Source organism: Canis lupus, chromosome 3, assembly GCF_003254725.2.
Source record: "Canis lupus dingo isolate Sandy chromosome 3, ASM325472v2, whole genome shotgun sequence".
Lineage (NCBI taxonomy): Eukaryota > Metazoa > Chordata > Mammalia > Carnivora > Canidae > Canis > Canis lupus.
Genome location: NC_064245.1, coordinates 39,631,936 through 39,651,863, shown reverse-complemented (window position 1 = coordinate 39,651,863; position 19,928 = coordinate 39,631,936). Strand labels below are relative to the sequence as shown.

Below are 19,928 nucleotides of genomic sequence, written 5' to 3'. Positions count from 1 at the left end.
GTGGCCGACCCTTCAACTGGTACGGAGCAAAGTGGAAAACAGGGAGCCTATATGCTCCCACAGAAAGATGTAAAAATAAATTTGCAAATAATTTCTAGAGATGTGGCTTGGCAGCAGGAGAAATAAAAAGATGCTAGTGAGCTTGCCTGAAAATTAAACCATGTCTGGCCAGCTCCCCGGTCTCATTTTTTTAAATGTCTAAAAACCAACTTAATGACTGTGCATTTGAATTCTGCATTAATTTCGGCTCAAAAATCCTCCCCCTTCTTACTTTGCTTAAGGTAGGAGACCCTGCAGGGAAGGAGGAAGCACCAATTCCACCCATCTACTAAAAGAAAACAGTCACTTTTTAAAAGATAAATCACACTTGATGTTCACTGAAGTGAGCGAAACAGACAGAAACCATGGCACAGTTTGAAGTGTCCAGGGAAAGTCCTTTTGTTGGGGAGAAAGAATTGCCCAGAAGAACACTTGGATCTCCAAAATGTTTCAGTATAAAATCAAGACTTTCTCTTAACTCTATTTGGCACACTGACACTGAACTGGTCACTTGGATCCCAAGCAGTGTGACCACAGAAATTTAGAGAGCTAAAAGGAGACATGGCACAGAGAATACACCCCATTCTTAAATGCTATTTTTAGATCCCTAAAGCCAGAGAGGGTTTTAATTGGTATTTAGTGCAAAAATTAGAAAGGCAGGGTCTGAGGATGGTTGCCAAAGGACTGGGGTTTCCCTCCAGGACAATCAGCTCACTGATGGGTGAGGTCGGTACTCTGGGATCTGGTTCAAACTGGCCTCAACCTGGCTCATCTTTTTGCAAAGAGGGAAAGAAACTTCCCCCAAAGGGGTGGAAGGCGTGCATCCTAAGCTCTGTCTTGGTTAAGAGCACTCACGATTTTCCGCTCATAAAATGCGCCGCTGCTATAGGTGGTGGCCAAGGTGGATGCACACTCCTCCAGGTACCATGGCTTGTAGCCATTTTCCGTGGTGCTGCTCACGGAGATGGTGTAGATGCTGTTGGTGTAGCCATCACAGGAGCAGTGGTCCCCCTCTCTCCCGCCATTCCCTGATGCCCAGACGAAAATGGAGCCCAGGCCCTGCCGACCCTAGACAGGAAGAAGGAGAAGGTGTCAGGCCTGGTAGTCAGAACCTTGCAGGTTGGGTCTCGCACCAGCAGAAAGTCCTTCCTTCCAAATGTCCCTTCCAAAGGGTTGGAGAAGGACGTGTTCAGACTATTTGGATGCCACATGGTTCTGTGGGCTCGTTTTTATTAATGGAGCACTGCTGAATCACAGCATGGCACTGAGAAGGTGGCCCAGAAAGACATCTCTGTTCCTCATGGGAAAAGCAAGGGCCCTCAAAGAGATATTCTGTCCCAGAGCCATGCCTGTGATTTCCATCATAATAACCTATCATCACAAAGAGCAAGCAGTGCCCCAAGTATTACTGAGATGAAAGTTGCTGCCAAATTTATAACATTAATTTTTTTCGAGATTGAAAGGGCTGGTCCTATGGGCAATGAAAGAGCTGGTCCTGTGGGGCAGAGGGCGAATTTTCCTAAAAAAAAACAGAAGAAGAAGCACAAGTCTTGGGGAACAGGCAAGATTTTGAAAAGAAGGGATGGGACAGTAAATTCTGGGTGAAGGATAAACAGGTAAAATGGGTCATGGTCCATAATGCCACAGCCTCTTGCGGCCACCCTGTGAGAGCTCCCCAGAGTCTCTGCCATGGGTAGTCATTAAAGTAGTCAGATGAGGTACCTAGGTGGCTCAGTAGGTTGTCTGCCTTGGGCTCAGGTAATGATCCAGGCATCTTGGGATTGAGTTCCTGCTCAGCAGGGAGCCTGCTTCTCCCTCTCTCTCAGCCCCTCCCCCTGCTTGTGCACTCTCTCTCTCTCTCAAATAAATAAATTAAACATTTAAAAAAAATAGTAGTCAGATGGTCAATGCCAGCCAAGGCCAGCAGCCTCACCTGTGTGCAAGTTTTCATTTATAAGAACATATAAGTGAAAGCGAATCTTTGAAAGATAGTGGCTTGGTTCTGGCAGCTGTTTTATCCCACACTCATAGAATCAATGATTTCTGACCCAACCAAGTGCCTGTCCCAGTCACAAACACTAGTTAAAGATGAACTAATCCAAGATGGAACTGACCCATTCTGAGTGGCTGGACCTGTTGGTGGTACACACCCAGCCCCAGAGATCAGTGCCAACACCCATCTCTGTGAAACTGGACCCACAAGGGCTGATAACTTTGGTGTCTTTGCAAGCACCCTCCTCCCCAAACATGTGGAAGGAAATTGATACTTCTGCTCAACAACTGGCCAATTTAAAGAAAACTTGCAACAAAATCCTGCGATCTCCACAGAGTTCAACTCAAGTTTTGCTGTCGACTGGATGCATCACACTCACCCAGAGTTCAAATCCACCTTGGGGGGATCCCTGAGCAGCTCAGCGGTTTAGCGCCTGCCTTTGGCCCAGGGCCTGATCCTGGAGACCAGGGATCAAGTCCCACATCGGGCTCCCTGCATAGAGCCTGCTTCTCCCTCTCTGCCTGGGTCTCGGTCTCTGTCTCTCTCTCTCTCTTTCTGTGTCTCTCATGAATAAATAAAATCTTAAAAAAAAAAAACAAAAACACAAATCCACCCTGGGCTGAGCAGACCCACCTGCTCTGAAAGCCTCATGTTCCTCCACTTTGTAGACCAAGTAGAAAAAGATTCTGGCCTTTTTGTGCCTATTTGTCATGACTCTGACATTTCCTTCAGTTTCTAACCAGAGGCTCTCAATAGACCTCATGGAAGATCCCTTAGGCTCCCTGCTCAAAACTGCCTTGCTCATTCTGCTTTCCATGTCTCCCAGGTGGATCTGTCCACATGGCCAAGAGCTCAACAGAAAGGTTACTCATATTTAGCAAAAAAGGTCAACCTTCTGGAAGAAAGCACAAAGTACTATAGAAATGGGTGTGGTGTGTCTGGGCATATAATTCCCTATATGGAAAGATTAATAAGCTAGTTCAAATAAATTAAAATCAAAATGGAAAGATATTAGGGTGCCTAGGTGGCTGAGTCAGTGAAGCGTGTGTCTTCAGTTCAGGTCATGATCTCAGAGTTCTGGGATCGAGCCCTGCATTGGGCTCCCTGCTCAGTGGGGAGCTTGCTTCTCCCTCTGCCTCTCCCCAACCTGCTCATGCTTCTTCCCTCTCACTTTCTCTCTCTCTCAAAATAAACAAAATCTTTTTTTTAAAAAAGAGAAAGGTATTTAACCCATCAGAGCCTATCTTTATTCCATGAGAATCATCTGTAAGATGCTTCCCACTCCACTCCAAATTATTAATGAAAGGCTGTCACTTTGCAAAGTAGGGCCCCCAGACAGTACTCCTTCTACTTGAGCATGCACGCAGGTCACTGGGAGTCTTGCTACATGGCAGGCTTAAACTCGGCAGGTCTGGGGTGGGGGCGCAGAGATCCTGCATTTCTATTGAGCTCCCAGGTGATGCCCATGTGGTTGCTTCTGGACCCCACTTTGAATAACTAAAGGGCTGAAAATGCCAAAGGACCGCATCTTCCACCTCACGCTGCACAGTTATTCCTTGACCAATCCATTCTCACAAGTGTCAAGGCCTCAGAACACCTCTCTTCCTCCTGCAAATTTTCCTAAAGAGGACATAAGGATGAGGTGGAGGAAACACCTGAATCAGAGGTCTGAGGAGATGTTTTAGCTGTCTCTGAGCATTTTATATTTTCACTTCCCAGGTCTTGGAAGCCACGGGCCAGAAGCTATAGAGGACAGTTCAACCCTGGCCATGAACTTGTGTTTCTGTTTAGGAAAGTTACAACCTCAACCCAATCAAAACATATTTCAGTGCCTTCCCCGGGAGGTGAAGGGGTCATCTGTGAACTCCAAAGCACGGTTCCTGAGGGGTTGCAAATGCCCGGCATCTGGACAAGGCCAGCGTTTCCAGCCTCAGCGAGGCTGCCTCTCTGCTGGGGGATGACAAGCCACGTGAGGAGTCAGACTCACTTCTATGCCAAATTATGGCCTCTGAAGTCTCCTACCACCAAACCACATCACCTACCAGAGATGAAGTTTGACTTGACAGAAAAAGATTGTAGCTGACAAATGGGGCATCGAGGAGGAAAAACAGATGGGGGAATGTGGATTGGTTTGAGATCATCACATTTCTAGGAGATTTTCAGTGACAACTTCAGACAGCTACGATTTAAGGCTCCCTATATGACATATTTTACTTCAGAATGACTGGGGAAAAAATGAAATGACCTCAGTATTTCAAGAAATTGTGACAAGAATGACGAGGAGCCACATGGTTCCCTCTGCAACTTCCTCACTACCCTGACAGCCTGATAAAGCCAATGCTACTTGGAATCTGAAATGCAAAAAGCCCCTCACTGAGGCTCCATACTTTCCAAAGTCCTGTGCAGATTCAGTCTACACAAAACTAAGTGGAGTTGAGATACCTAACAATCATAAAACCATCACTGACCTCTCCAGGAAATGCGGGGTCCTGTCCTAAGACTTCAAATCTTTCGATATCATCTTATAGCATGACACAGGTTTAGGATTGATACTGTTCAAAGCAGTATCTTCCACACAGAAAATGTGATCTCTAATCTACAGCTTAAATTAAGCTTCACTTTTAGGGTGTTCCACTTGTCATCAAGAGTGAGATCCATGTGATCTAGTGGGTAGTAGAAGCTGAGCACTGGAAAGATAAGATATTTTTACTTGGCAGTCCCTTGTAGGCAGCAGGTGACTTGGTCACACTTGACCCTTCCAGCATTCCTGAGCCAGCACCTGGCACAGCTCAGGTGCTCAGCAACCTGACGGAAGCAGCCTTTGCATTTTCTTAGAATCATGGCAGACAAGAGAAGATATATGGTATACCAAGCATGACCATGAGGTCAAATGCCAGGCTGGAGACATTCTAAGAGATAAAGAGTCAAACCTCATAAAAAAGTCACAGAAAATGATCAAAATCAATACATCCAGAAAAGCAATAAAATCATATTATTTAGAAGAAAGGGAAAAAAATGAACAGAGTTAAAAAAAAAAGATTGCTCCTCTACGGGGTAGGACTAGGGGATGGGCAGGGGAGACAAAGGCTGCTTTTAATATAATCGTCTGATAATATTTGATTTGTTCATTAAATATTTATTAATCACCTTTTAATCACGGTACACAGGTTATAATAAAATAAGGACCTCAGTATTTTAAGTATTTTAACAAATGTTTTAAAAAATTTTTCTTATATTTTAAATTCAATTTGCCAACATAGAATATAACACCCAGTGCTCGTCTCATCATAAAAAAAGTTTTAAAGCATAAATAATAAAAGGGACTGGAGCCACTCCCCTTTACAGCCATACTGTCCCATCTCCCGTAAGAGAAGTTGGAAGTATGAATGATGGCCCAGGGATGCTTGGACTTCCTGCCCAAAGCCCCACCAGCATGACCAGGCCATACCTTAAACTCTGGGCTGGAGCTTGTTGGGCCACCCAGGGCTACCCAGCCACTGACCGCAGCTCTGTCTGTCTGCTCCAAGAAGCTGTCCTCACCCAGAAATCTGCCTCACCACTTGGCTTATAAGAACTGGGTCATCTCCAGATCCCTCTCTCCCCTTCCCCTGCAATTTTGACTCCCAAGGATCCAGAACTAATGATCACAGAGTGACTGTGGGTAGGCCTCCTGGCCAGAAGAGGAGAAGCCTGCCAGCGTCCTCTGCTTCCCCTCAGTCAGTCAGTGGAGAACCCATGCTTGGATGTTTGCTCTGTTTAGTCCTTGGTGAGGCACTACCCAAGAAATCCTAAACATGTTAGGCTGTGTGCTGGCAGTGAGGTCAATAAGGCCAAGACTTCCTGTTCAGTGGCAGGGGTGGGATGTTGGGTTAGTGCACAGTCCATGATGGACACAGGAAGCTCCATGGCTGGGTGTTTCTCTGGGCAGGTGGTTCAAGGCCCAGGACACTCCTTCTACCTACACAGTTCAGGTAACAGGCCAGGTAGTTAGACTAAGACCCCTACTGCCCACCTGCACACACCCCTTAGTTGGGGGCTGTCAGGCTTCAAGGCACAGAGTCCTGGGCTTGGTGGGTGACCAGCTGGCACTTGCTGGAATAGCCATATTCTCTACCAATAGTTTGGTAGAGAGCCACTTCCCTGAGCCCCGAAATGACTCCTCTATCACACTGGTTGAGGCACAGCAGAGCCTTCCTAGTCCCACTTTAGGACTCTGGCCTGTGTCGCTCTAATTTTTTTATTGTTAAAATTTTTTTTACTATTCCCCCCACCCCTGAGAGATCCACCGTAGCCCGGATGACTCACACCTTTTTAATGCCATACTCGAAGGCCTGTTTAGCCAGTCGGCCAGGCCCATCCACCGTCTTCCCGTCGTCGTCTGGCCCCCAGCTCGCGCTGTAAATGTCGATGTAGTTGGGTCTGATGCCCAGCGACTTGGCCTCAACCACATCCGTCACGTCGCCGTCCAGCATACGGATGCCTGAAAGCACACAAGGGGGCTCCGTGCACACCTGCTCTGTACTTTTCAGGGCCGCACACACTGTGACCCTGGGGTGCAGGGGACCCCGGGTGCAGGGGCACGGCCGGGTAGCCCCACACAGCTCAGGAATCTGCCAGCGTCATTCTGGAAAACCCTTCTCCCCATCGTGTGCCAACCGATGTGAAAGAATTCAAATGACATCTGGGGCCATGTTGTGGCATCCCCAACACATGACATCAACAAAGGAAACAGAATTGTTTGGAAAATACAGGATTTAAACAGTTTCCTTGGTAGCACGATGTCACTCTGGCATTGAAAAATGGAACATAATATCATTATTACGACGATTATTTTTATAATAGAACTCTGGAGTCATTTCCAACTTTCCCTGCTGTCAATAGTTTTGTTGTTTTTTTTTTCCTGTTTCTTATGTCTCTCTCTCTCTCTCTCTCTTTTTAAAATATTATCATCTCTGATTTGTAACTAGGAGTTTTTAACCTGGAAGACAGAAGGCCATACTGTAGCCCATCAAGGAGGAGCCACCTTATATCTCAATGTGCATTTAGGTTCTGTATTTCCCAGGGGGGTCTTTAGATGCTGGGGAGTACCACTTCAAGAGCACCCTAAAAGGAGAAGGAGGGAGCCATGAGCCTCTCCCAGTGCCTACCTCCTCAGCTAAGGGTCCCCGCCTACCCCACACCCAACATTTGCCTCCATTACTGATCACACTCTGCATCCAGCAGGTGTGATGTCCCTGGGCCTGACCCAGAGAGGTGGTCTCAGTGATGCTGGCCCATGACTGGGAAGCAGAGATAATGAAAGCCACCAGCATGTCCTGCTTGGACACTAGTAAATATATAAAATCAATCCTCTTGGAGACTCAGAAAACTCCAGGCCAAATGACCCTGGATCAGCACTCTAGGTGACTGCTCCACCCCCAGTCACCCTGCTCAGAGGCCCCCAAGGAGCCCCTCCTCCACTAGGCCAAGCTCCATGTGTGCAGTGGCCATGCCAATGAATTTTCAATCTTGAGCTATTTAAGACATAACAGAAAAGAGGAATTTTTCTGATTATAAGCATCACATATGCTCTTTGCAGAAAGTTTGGAAAATAGAGAAGTAACTAGTGATAATATTTTGGTTATTTTCTTCCAGTACTTTTCTTTGGCCACAGCAGGCATTTTCTCTCCAAGTTCTTTTTTTACCACAGAACTTCATACAGAACATTTCCCTGCACCATTAAAGACTCCTCTAAGACACGATTGTAAATGGTTGCAGCTTCCCCTCCTTTGCACCCCAGCCCTGGATGCAGTTTTGTGGAGCTTTGCCTCCCTGAGCAGAGAGGCCCCTAGCTCCCCTAGCCTGGACTGGATCTATTTGTGCAGAATCCCAGAATCTGCATCCACATATAGCCAGTATGCCAAAAATAGAAACTCTGAATACAAATGATTTTAAAAGACACAACAGTGACTTTTCCCCAGGATGAAAAGAGATGGTACAGGGCTCTGGCAGGAGGAACCACGGGAAGGAGACTCTCTGAGGGGACACCCTCCCCAGGAGCTCAGGGACAGATGTTTTATATAAATTCAATCTTTCTGTCCCACCCTTTAAACTGTAATTGTAGAGATGCTCCACTGTCACTTTTGGTGGAGAGTGGAGAGGCAGAAATCCTGAACACATAAATTTCAAATGATGCCTAATCTCTCAGCCAGTAACACATGGATTGTAGATGAACAAATAAAAGTACTTTGTGATTTGTCGGGGTGAGTCGGAACTTCCTACCTACAGAGCACGTGAAGATGATTTAAATGCAGTAAATTCTTCCACCCTATCATGCTGCCCGGTTCTGAAAGGTTCAGGTTGCCCTGAAGTGTTCTCCTTAATGCCTGCCCTAACTCTCATGGTCCCTGTTGTGAGCTGAGAGAAAAAAGGTCAGAGGCACTATACAGGGTCCCTGGGAGGCCGAGTCAGACAGTCACACTTTAGGGCATGCCATCCCTAGCAAACCAGAAACTCCTGCTCCCAAAGTCTGGAAATTGTACTCAAAATCGGTATCACAGAAATTTATAGCAGTGAGAGTGAGGTCTGGGAGATATCAGTTCAATGACAGTGTCGAGAGCCATTTGGGAGTGTCAGCCAAACCGGCACAGGTGGTGACAGAGGGTGGTGCTGGAATCATTGGAAGAACCATCTCTTTATGGCCCGAAGGCCTTGACAATGATAAGTAGAAATAAATTTTAGCTTCAATGCTCTCTGTTCTATTTTCCAGCTCCTCATCTATTTCCCTTCCTCCCTTTACTACCTGCAGTGGACTGAATATGTCTCCTCAAATTCACATGTTGAAGCCCCAACCTCCAGTATGATGAAGGTAGGATTTTTAGCCGGTAATTAGATTTAGATGAAGTCCTGAGGGGGGTGCTCCCATGATGGGCAGAGTGCCAGTATGAGAAGAGTCAACAGAGAGCTTGCTTCTTCTGTCTCCACCACATGAAGACACCGAGAAGGTAGCCATCTTCGAGCCATGAAGTGGACCGTCACAGGGGAAGAGAATGGGTTGGCATCTTGATCTTGAACTGCCGTCACAGGGGGAGAGAATGAGTTGGCATCTCGATCTTGAACTTTCTAGCTTCCGGAACTATGAGAAATAACTGTCTGTTGTTTAAGCTCCCAGTCTGTGGAATTTTGTTATGGTAGCCCAAGTGGATGCAGACAGGATCTCAGCTGTCTGGCTTAGGATGGCCCCTGGAAGCCACCACTGTGCAGGCACAAAGATGGCGCCACATGGCAAATGGATGTGGATGCCTCTTCACCACTGCCAAGGAGAGGCCTGTGGAATAGAGCCCTCCCCCACACTGTGCCTTGGAGGGAGCAGGAGGGTGATGGGGCATGCCACAGGTGACAGCCCTGCCGGGACCACCAACTAGTGATGCAGGGAATTTACCTCATGTCACTAGGCCACCATTTCCTGTAGGTCACAGTGATGAAAGTTACTGTATCTACAGAGGTGCCAGAAAAACTAAAAAAGATGATTAAGGTAAAATGCCTGGCAATAAGCACCCAATGTGCATGTTAGTTGTTAATATAAACCTGCTAATTCTTAGTTTTCCCATCTGCAAAAAATGGGAGTGAAGACATCAATTTCCAGGAGTTGTTAATTACTTTTTACCTTTATTTTAAAAACATATATTATATTGATATGTATGAAGGATCATATGTTACATATGTATTAGTGATAAAGTCTAAAAAAATAACTGACACCCATGAACCCTCCATCCATTCAATGCAAATATAAACCTGACTGATTGGGGTCTCTACCCACACCCTGCCCTTCACAGAGGAAACTCCTCCAAATTTTAGATTATTCTTTTCATTGCCTTTTAAAAATTAGTGTTTCTTTCCAACTAGGGCCCGGCAGAATGGCTCCCGCAAAGAAGGGTGGTGAGAAGAAGAAGGGCCGTTCTGCCATCAACAAGGTAGTGACCAGAGAATACACCATCAACATTCACAAACATATCCATGGTTTCAAGAAGCGTGCCCCTTGGGCACTCAAAGAGATCCGGAAATTTGCCATGAAGGAGATAGGAACTCCAGATGTGCGCACTGACACCAGGCTCAACAAAGCTGTCTGGGCCAAAGGAATAAGGAATGTTCCATACCGTATCCGTGTGCGGTTGTCCAGAAAACGTAACGAGGATGAAGATTCACCAAACAAGCTCTACACACTGGTTACCTATGTACCTGTCACCACTTTCAAAAACCTACAAACTGTTAATGTGGATGAGAACTAATCGCTGATTGTCAAATAAAGGTATAAAACTCAAAAAAAAAAAAAAAGAAATAAAAAATTAAAAAAACTAGTGTTTTAACACAATTGTATGCTTCCTTGAATAATATATATGGCTTAGTCTTGCTTGTACTGGGAAACAATTCTTTGTTGGTTATACACATTATAAGTATCTTCTTCCAGTTGATACGGTCTTGTCTTCTCACTGATTATGCTGCCTTTTGACAGACAGGGATACTTAATTTCAATGGAGTAAGAAGAACTTCCCTTTGAAGATCAAGGGAATTATGATAGGGGTTAAACTTATCCAAGTTCATTGGCATCTCTTATGGGGTTCCTTTCTCCCTCTTAGAGGTGAGGCAGAGCCATGGTCATATCATCTCAGGCTATACCTCCTCTTTTCTGATTTCTGGGTGGACACGAGGAATCAGGGTGATCTGAAATGTTATCTTTTTTCTTTTTTTTTAGATTTTATTCATTTATTCATGAGAGACACAGAGAGAGGCAGAGACATAGGCAGAGGGAGAAGCAGGCTCCCTGTGGGGATCCTGATGTAAGACTCAATCCCAGGACCCCAGGATCATGACCTGAGCCAAAGGCAGACGCTTAACCACTGAGCCATCCAGATGCCCCTGCTTTCTTCAGTCACTGCTCTGAGAGCCCAGGGCCTCCTATGTCAGAAACACTAGGCCCAGGTGTGGCTGACTCAGCCACCAGCCCAAAGAGAGGGGCCATAAGCCATACAGGACACTGGCCTTGTGGTGTGGCAAAGGTGTGGCCTCTGGCAAGATAAAGAGCACCTCGCGGCAGCAGGGAGGGGCCAGGGATCAGAGAGTCCTGGGGTGGGATCTCAGCTCTGCCTAACCTTGGGCCAAGAGCTCGAGCCCTTGTTTTCCACCATGATTACCTGGCAGAGTAGTTGAGAGGATTAAATATATGTTGAGGCCACAACACCTAGTGCTGTTTGAGAAACGGTGGCCTTGTTCTATATGCCCTTATATTCCACCGGGTGCTTGCCAGGGCAGGAGAAGACCCTGCCAGCCACACAGGCAGCCAAAATCAATTCTGATGTTCTAGTGCCAAAATGTAACCTGCTGTTCTAGACCTCTCCATACAAATTATAGGTGTCGGAACACCTACTTTTAAAAAAATTTCAGTATAATGAATGTACAGTATTATATTCACTTCAGGCATACAATATAATGATTCAACAATTCTATGCATTTACTCAGTGCTCAGCTACTACTTTTGAACAAGAAGAACAAGAGGCCAGAAGACATCAAAAATACAGTAAAAAAAGATGACCAGAATAATTTCTCAACACCTCTCACGCTGCTTTTCATCATGGAAGAAGAGTGACTGATGTGTGAGGAAGAAAGCATAATGTCTTTAGATTTTAATGAAGCATCTATTTTTCCCAACACTGACAATTTGCCAACAAAGAAAAGGTAAATATTTTCAATGAAAACCTGCTGTTCCAATATTAGCTTTAAATGTGAATGGTTTTCTGGAAATGCCAAATTGAAGAAAAACAGTAATCATTTCTCTCATGAAAAAAGAAAGATCCATTTACCATAAACTGTCAGGTACAAAAAAAAAAAAATTGGGGCAAGTTGTTTGTATGGCAAATTAGCTCTGGGTGGTGGTGCACTGCAGGTGTGCTGGGTTCAGAGCTCACAGTAGCAGGACAAATGTGCTCCACTGGTCCGCCCTGAGGACCAGGCTATGGGAGGAGCACTGAGGAAAAGGAAGATGGTGTTTTCCAGGAGCTACAGGATCCCATGAGTTGGGATCAGAATGTTCTCAGGGCTCAATCCCCACCCAGGCAGGCAGCCCTGGAAGGCACAGAAGCTACATCTGAGAGCAAACCATACAGGCTTGCCTCACTTTAAACAACATATGCTTTCCTATAAAACCGCCTGGACCCAATAATATTTTACATGCCCTGGAGAACTTGCTGAAATGAATGATTTTACAAGTCTCTTGGTCAAGTGTAAATAACCAGCCGTACTTTTTTTTTTTTCCAGAGTGACCTGTCCTTCCTCCCCTCCTCTCCCTGCTACTAATTTATAGTGCAACTTTTGAAATTACAGCCTATCGACATGCAGTTGACATGCAGTTGACCCTGTAAAGCAGCGCAAGACACAGCCTTTCCCCTGAACTTTCCAAGGAAGCTCAATGTTAAAAGGCATGGCAAGGTCAGCATGCCTAGATTCAGAGATAAGTTCTTTAAGGAGGTGTTTATGCTAAAATGAGGCCATCTGGGTGGGCCCTAATCCAATGTGACTGGTATCCTTATAAGAAGAGGACATTTGGACACAGACAACACCTAGACCAGACCAAGTGACGAGCATGGGAAGACTCAGCAAGAAGCATCCATCTGCAAGCCAAGGAGATAAGTCTCCCAAGAAACCAAACCTGCCAATACCTTGGTCTTGCACTTCTAGCCTCCAGAATTGAGAGAAAATAAATTTCTGTTGATGAACTAAAAAAAAGAGAGAGAGAGAGAGGAACAAGGAGAAGAACACACACACACACACACATACAACATAAGTAGTCAGTTATCAGCCCAGGTTGTTATCTCTGGAGGAAGGCAGGGGAGCAGGACATGCTGAGCCCACTTTTGTTTATTGAAAAGTAATGGATTTTGCCTTTAGCAAATGAATGGCAATGCAAGAGCAATGAACAGCAACAAGTAAAATTAGATTGTAGCTTTCTGAGTGTGATAAATAGGCCTCCCCAACAAATTTTGCTCATTAATCCTGAGTTTATTTTAATATATCCACAGAGAATTGGTTTTGGGGGTTTTTCTGTTGTTTTTTTCCGTCCCCCCCCCCCCCCCCCCCCAAAGATTACAGTACATTCTGTTCTAGCAGCAGCCATTCTGGGCCAAGTGAGGTTTCAACAGTTGTTTAGAAATGTTACAAACCTAAAAGGTTTTGGTCAACTCTACTTATTGCCTAAGACTGTAACACACTCTGCTCTCCGATCTCTGAATATGCTCACACGTGACAGCCTTATTCTACAAACCCCAGGGAGCTGTGGTCTGCTGGGTTGTCAAGGCACATCTATGTTCACCATTGTTATGTGAAATGCTTAGAGACCACTGATTGAAAAGCAAGCCAAGTCTCTCTTGGTCTCCTGCTCTGTTCTTGATCTCCTGATAGAGCCAGGCTATCTCCTTCCAGAGCAGAAAGAAATGCAGCTGTAGCCAGTGCTATACCACCAGTAAACTCATGGGCATGTTTACAATGCCCATGTCAATGGACAATGAAGCCCATGTCAGCTACGGTCTTGCTTTAACCATGTCATTTTTTTTTTTTTAAGATTTTATTTATTTTGAGAGAGAGAACGCACACAAGTGGGGGAAGGGCAGAGGCAGAGGCAGAGGGAGAAGCAGACTTGCACTGAGCAGGGAGCCTGACACCGGGTTCTATCCCAGGACCCTGAGATCATGACCTGAGCTAAAGGCAGATGCTTCCCCTACTGAGCCAAGCCCCCCAACCATGTCTTTTATTTTGTTATTCTGATGCTCTGACCTCTTAGGGCCTTGTTGTTGACTCTGGACAGACTGACACCTTCATACCCCAGGGCTAGACAGTTCCTCAAAATAGTAAAGCACTCTCCCAAGAGGCATGCCTTTCAGAGGCAATCCAGAGCCCACACTTGCAACTGCCTCCTTTATGGAGCTCTCGGGCTCTGGGATCACCCTCCAACTACTCTAATCACCCCACGACCAGGTACCAGACAACTAGGGACAGCCCTTCAGCCTCAGAGCCCACTGAAATTATTCAAATGAACCAATCCCAACTCTGCTTCCTCTGCCATGCTCACTCCTTCCAGAAGAAACCACTACAAAGACCATTCAGCCCATGCCTTCTCTTGCTCCCTCTCCTCCCCACCAGCCCTGATGCTTGGCCTCCAGGCCTCCATGGCTTGGAGTACTCTCTTGGGAACTGTGAGTGACAAACTCTGTTCGATGACCATTGTCTCCTGATCTGTTGGCCTCCCCAGGCCTAAACAATAATGAAAGCTATAGCTTAAAACAGGTCACTCTTTCATAATTGGGTTCTGTTGATTTTTCAAAAAATGGTTAAAAACTAGAAGAGCTCAGTCACTGTCTTGAGATTTGAAATCTAGACTGGCTGTCTTAGGTCTCCCGACCAAGGAACAGGGGCCAGAGAACAACAGTGGATCACCTAAAGGCACCAGATATTCAGGGAGAGTTGGCGGCTTGGGCCACTGGACACGACAGCATGCTTCTGAGCCAGATGGGGCACCCATAAATACACTCTGCGCATGCGGGGAGCAAGGGACCCTGATGGGATGTTCACCTGTGATAGAGTAAGGGAGCACATGACCTGAACTGGCCTCTGAAGGTGGTAGAAATAAGATATTCAAATTGGCCACAAACAAAGGCCACCGGAGGAGGCTCAGCCTGTTACTTAGACTTGAAAGCACATCTCTCCCTGTCTTTCTCACATACACCCGGAAGCAGCTAACATCTCATCCAGTGTCTGTGAGGGCAGTCTCCAGAGCCCAGATTGTGTGCCCCAAGACATCCAAGAGCCAGTCTCATCTGTCCTGTGGGGATGACTGCAGGAGGGTGGTTTGGGAGGCCACAGCTGCCAGGGAGACATAGGGGTGAGGCAGCTATGGCTGCTCTTGTCCATTTCCTCCTTCCCCCAGCTACTGCTTAGCCTAGGATGCTCAGATCCAGCAGGCAGGAGACTCTGATGACAATGTGGAGGTGAGAACCAGGGAGGTGGGGAGTCCCAGCTCCTATACAGTAGCTGCCCACATTAACTAAATCCCATGCACCTCCCAATGTGTCTCAAATCCTACTGCAGTCGAAAATATACTTGGAGCCCTTGAAGATTAATCTGTAGCTTAAACTATCCTCTTCAAATGCTCACAAGCCTAAACTGCTTAATGGAAACGCTAATGAGACTGAGAATTCTGTGACTCAGAATTAACATAATTAACTAATTTATGAGCCCGGACTAATTTAGCTGTTATGCACTTAACATTTTTGTGTTTATGAAAGGAAAAACATGATTCAGCTCCCCAATCAAAATATGGAATAAAAAGGCCAACGGAAATTTGGCTATTGCTCTTTTTCAGTTTTCCTTCCCAGAACCAGAGTAAACACATGCTGAAAAGATGCACGTACTTCTTGCGGCCTGAGAAGGGGAGCTGTTCTGTTTCTAAGTACCTGCCAGGCCCAAGGTGGGGTGTCCTCACAGCCTCCAGCTGCCCTGCTCCCTTCCTGCCTGCCCAGAGTAGCCTTGGGATCTGCTTCCCAGGACAGTGGTGCTTCTCCATGGCTAGAAGCAGGTGTGAAGTACCCAAAAAACACCTGTCCCAGGTGACACTCATCTGGCCTCAGGAAGATGTCTGAATCTTGTTAAGCATCACATGTGGGAGGCTTGCTGAAAGCACGGCACCTCCTCACGTTAAAGGGGCAGGGGCTTCACTCCCCTGCCTTACAGGATGCTGGGATGCCTCCCCCCGCACCAAGCCAAGAATACCCTGATGCAGTGGCCAGGCTCAGACCCTCAGCACACAGCCTGGGAGACGCCTTCATGTTCCTGAGGACAGAAGGAAAGGCTTTGTCCCATGGAAGGTAGCTTGTAGGTGAGCTGCTCTTGCTGCTGAGCCACTGGCAGCCAAGGCTGAGAGCTGCCCACCACCCACGCCAACAGGAAGCACAAGGGGTGAGAGGGATGAGCATGACACAGAATGAGAAGAGGGAAACTGGGGCAGCCCCAGTGGCGCAGCGGTTTAGCACTGCCTGCGGCCCAGGGCGTGATCCTGTGTCGGGCTCCATGCCTGTGTCTCTGCCTCTCTCTCTGTGTCTCTATGAATAAATAAAATAAAAAGTTTAAAAAAAAAAAAGAGAAAGAGGGGAAACTGCATAGGAAGGAATCTTTTAAAAGAGTAAAGAAAGGTGTACTGGCAGGGTTTTTTGTTTTGTTTTTGTGGTTGTGCACTGGATTCTTTATTGTAATGCAAATGTAGATTAAGCTTCTTTACTTGCTTAAGGCATCCATTATAAAGAGGAGTCCACTTCAAAGACTATCTATGGCAAATAAACAAATTGCCAGCCACAGTAGATAAAGGGTCAGGCCACCTTCCCCCTTCACACCACCCCCCTACCTCCATCCAGGCTCCTTTGTTTTAGAGATCTTGGTTGATTATTTTGATGACTGACCATTTGGGCCACTTGTCTTTTCTCTTCCCAGCACTTGAAATTCCCACTCTGGTATTTTATATTTTCACTCTCACCAATAGAGTGAGCCCATGGATCCCCAGGTCCCCATCCTCCACCCCAAAGAAAGCAGACCCTCCTCCCCCATACACACCACCTGTGCATGCAGTCTCTCTCTGTACCTATGACCTTGCTACGTGGCCCCCGGTGCTGTGTCATTTTCAGGTTGTCAGTAATAATATGTTTTCCAGTTTCCTGATATCTGTTGCTGAAGGCTGTGTTGCAATCGTAATAAGAACCACAGGGGTTGGTCCAGTTCTAACATCAGTTCAGAAAGGGGAGGAGGCCATGCAAAGCTCACCTGGGGCCTATAGCAAATGACTGCATTAATTGGCTGAAATGGGCACAAAACAAAAGGCTACATGAGAAGAAAGGCTAGAAACAATAACCACTATCCTTTGTCTCTGCCCTCCTATGTTATTTCCATCATCAGACGAAGGTCGAAAAGCCTAGTTTATTATATTTTAGGCTAAGAATGGGAAACAAGGCCAAAATTGTGTTTAGGAGGAAAATGAATTTGGTCGAGGAAAAGAATACACACGCACGCCATGGAAACTTCCTTTTGCTTCTGTTCCTGCTCCCAGGGCTTGGTGGCTGCTGTCCTCATCTAATCACCACTATGTCCCAGCACTAGAGAGACCCCACTGCAAAGGGACAAGCCAGGCTTCAAGTCAGCAGGCCTGAGTTCACATCTTGGCTCTGCCTCCTAGCAGCTGTGTGAGCCTAGGTGTGGTAGGTGATCTCTCTGATTATCACTTTTCCCTGGTATGAAATGGCAGTAATAATTCCAACTCAGGATCGTTCTGAGGATGAGATGCCAACAGCTAGTGGTGAGAGCTGTTACTATCATCACAATAAAAACACTAAGGAGAGTGGACCATGACAGAAAACTGAGTACTCAGTCTATCTCTCCTTGGGGCCCAAATCCTCAGAAATAACATAAAAAAGAGAAGAAAAAAACCAACAAATCCATAACAGCCCTGGAAAATGAATCAGAAGGTGAGATCTTTTGAGGAATTGTGGACAGACAGCAAGCAGATAGGATCAGCCAGTAGGAGCGATTCCAGAAGTACTTGACGCTCCCAGGTGTGGTGTGCAAGGACAGGAGGAGCCCCTGAGCAGGCCTAGGTGTGAGGAGCTAAGGAAGAAGCAGGTTAACTGCCTCCCCCTTCAGGGTGAGAGCAGATGAGTAGCAGCAGGCTCTATTCAAACACTAGGGTAAGAGGGTCCTGAGGCCAGAGAGGTGGGACAGTGCCTCCCAGGGCCTAGGGAGTCCCCCCTCCACCCCCACTCTGCAACATTATCTAGCAGCAGTTCCCTCCCCCTCCCACATCATAGACAGACTGCTGCCATCAGGCCTGACAACCACCACAGCCAAACAAGGATCTGTGAGCACAATCACAAATGGATAACCAATGATCAGTAATTAGGGGGAAAACCAACATCAAGAAAGAGAACCACCAAATTAAAAAGCTAAACAAAAAAGACAATAAGATAAACCCAAGGAGATATGGTTAATGCAGCAAATGGTAAAAAAAAATTTAAAGTAAGTATTTGTTAATATCCTTCAAATGATATAAGAAAATACTACATCTTATTTTTTTTTAATTTTTTTATTTATTTATGATAGTCACACACAGAGAGAGAGAGAGAGAGAGGCAGAGACACAGGCAGAGGGAGAAGCAGGCTCCATGCACCGGGAGCCTGACGTGGGACTCGATCCCGGGTCTCCAGGATCGCGCCCTGGGCCAAAGGCAGGCGCCAAACCGCTGCGCCACCCAGGGATCCCAGAAAATACTGCATCTTAAAAAAAAAAAAGAAGCAACTAGAAGTCACTTCGCCCCATTCTTTTTGCCAAGAAAAGCGAAAACCCTGGACTCTGTGTAAAAAAACAAACATAAGACCTGAAAGGTAGAGAGAAGGCAGCAGACTATCTAGGGATCTTGGGACCCAAGGAACAAGATGGTGAGTTCCCCAGGATTGTCTCTCCTATCTCCAGACTTGGAAATGGAGCTGCTGGCAACCTGAAAGTACCAATGGGAGCAGACCAAAAAATAGTCCCCCAAAGCCTGTTCCCTCTAGGCAAAGCACCAACGATGGGCAACAAAGCAAGAAAGAACTTTTTCACACAATAACCACTCCAGCCAAACACCAGAGACAACCTTGTGGCACTATCCCTACACACAGCAGCAAAGACTAAGTGGGGAACTTAGACTTTCACTCTTGTCAGGCACTCCAACACCTCTCCTAGGTGCCTTTTCCCCTGCCTACCAAAAAAGAGGCTCACCCCCATGGTGTCAGTGAAGATCCTGTGGGAAGCTTGGTCTTCTACCCTACCTGGCAGTTAAGAAGGTGTCTCTCTTCCTCCCTGCTGATGTCACATCAGGAGGCCTGGTGGTGTGTTAGGGTTTTCATCATCAACCACAGTAAGAATGTGACCCCACGATGGAGGCCACATGAGGAGCCTGCTCAGCACTGATGAGAAGCCCTCCCACTCTCCCATGCCAACAGTGGGTGAGCGAGCAGACTTGGATGTCTACCTATACCTGGCAACAGTGAAGCAGGGGAGCCCCATCCCCCACCTAGCAGTATCAGAGAAAGCGATCTGAAACAGGCTTAAGTAAGTTCCAAAGTGGGATGTCTGGGTGGCTCAGTGGTTGAGCATCTGACTTTGGCTCAGGTTGTGATCCCTGGGGTCCTGGGATTGAGTCCTAAATCAGGCTTCCCACAGGGAGCCTGCTTTTCCCTCTGCCTGTGTCTTTGCCTCTCTCTCTCTCTCTCTGTGTCTCTCATGAATAAATAAATAAAATCTTTTTTTTTTTCTTTATTTATTTATGATAGTCACACAGAGAGAGAGAGAGAGAGAGGTAGAGACATAGGCAGAGGGAGAAGCAGGCTCCATGCACCGGGAGCCCAATGTGGGATTCAATCCCGGGTCTCCAGGATCGCGCCCTGGGCCAAAGGCAGGCGCCAAACCGCTGCGCCACCCAGGGATCCCAAATAAATAAAATCTTAAAAACAAAAAAGATCCAGAGCTTCATAATATAATACAAATATGTACAGGTTTCAGTCGAAAGTCACACATGATAAAAAGAACTAGCAAGACCTCAAAAGGAATGATAAAAGACAATCAATAGATGCCAATGCTGAGGTAACAGGGATGTCAGAAGTATTTTTTTGTTTGTTTTGTTTTTTAAAGATTTTATTTATTTATGAGAGACACAGGGGGAGAGAGAGAGAGAGGCAGAGACACAGGCAGAGGGAGAAGCAGGATCCATGCAGGGAGCCCAACGTGGGACTCGATCCTAGGTCTCCAGGACCATGCCCTGGGCCAAAGGCCGCACTAGACCGCTGAGCCACCT

General features: G+C 46.4%; 2 protein-coding genes across 4 annotated transcripts in view; one reads left to right on the top strand and one right to left on the bottom strand.

The window, feature by feature from the left end:
* Positions 1-19,928, bottom strand: part of PCSK6 (proprotein convertase subtilisin/kexin type 6) — a 185,488-nt gene that overhangs the window by 80,410 nt on the left and 85,150 nt on the right. For all 3 annotated transcript variants that reach the window (XM_025438519.3, XM_025438520.3, XM_035714395.2), the window contains exons 7-8: positions 6,340-6,512; positions 895-1,107 (exon numbers count right to left, since the gene is read on the bottom strand). In XM_025438519.3, coding sequence (XP_025294304.2) covers positions 895-1,107; positions 6,340-6,512 — 386 coding nt within the window. The remainder of the gene's footprint in view (positions 1-894; positions 1,108-6,339; positions 6,513-19,928) is intronic.
* LOC112654130 (60S ribosomal protein L31-like) lies at positions 9,906-10,329 on the top strand. The gene has a single exon (XM_035714396.2). It carries the CDS (start codon positions 9,928-9,930, stop codon positions 10,297-10,299), a length of 372 nt encoding a protein of 123 aa, XP_035570289.1. The 5' UTR covers positions 9,906-9,927; the 3' UTR covers positions 10,300-10,329.

Bases quoted from the DNA above. Each gene is read 5' to 3' on its own strand.
- LOC112654130 (XM_035714396.2), top strand. From the start codon at position 9,928: ATGGCTCCCGCAAAGAAGGGTGGTGAGAAGAAGAAGGGCCGTTCTGCC.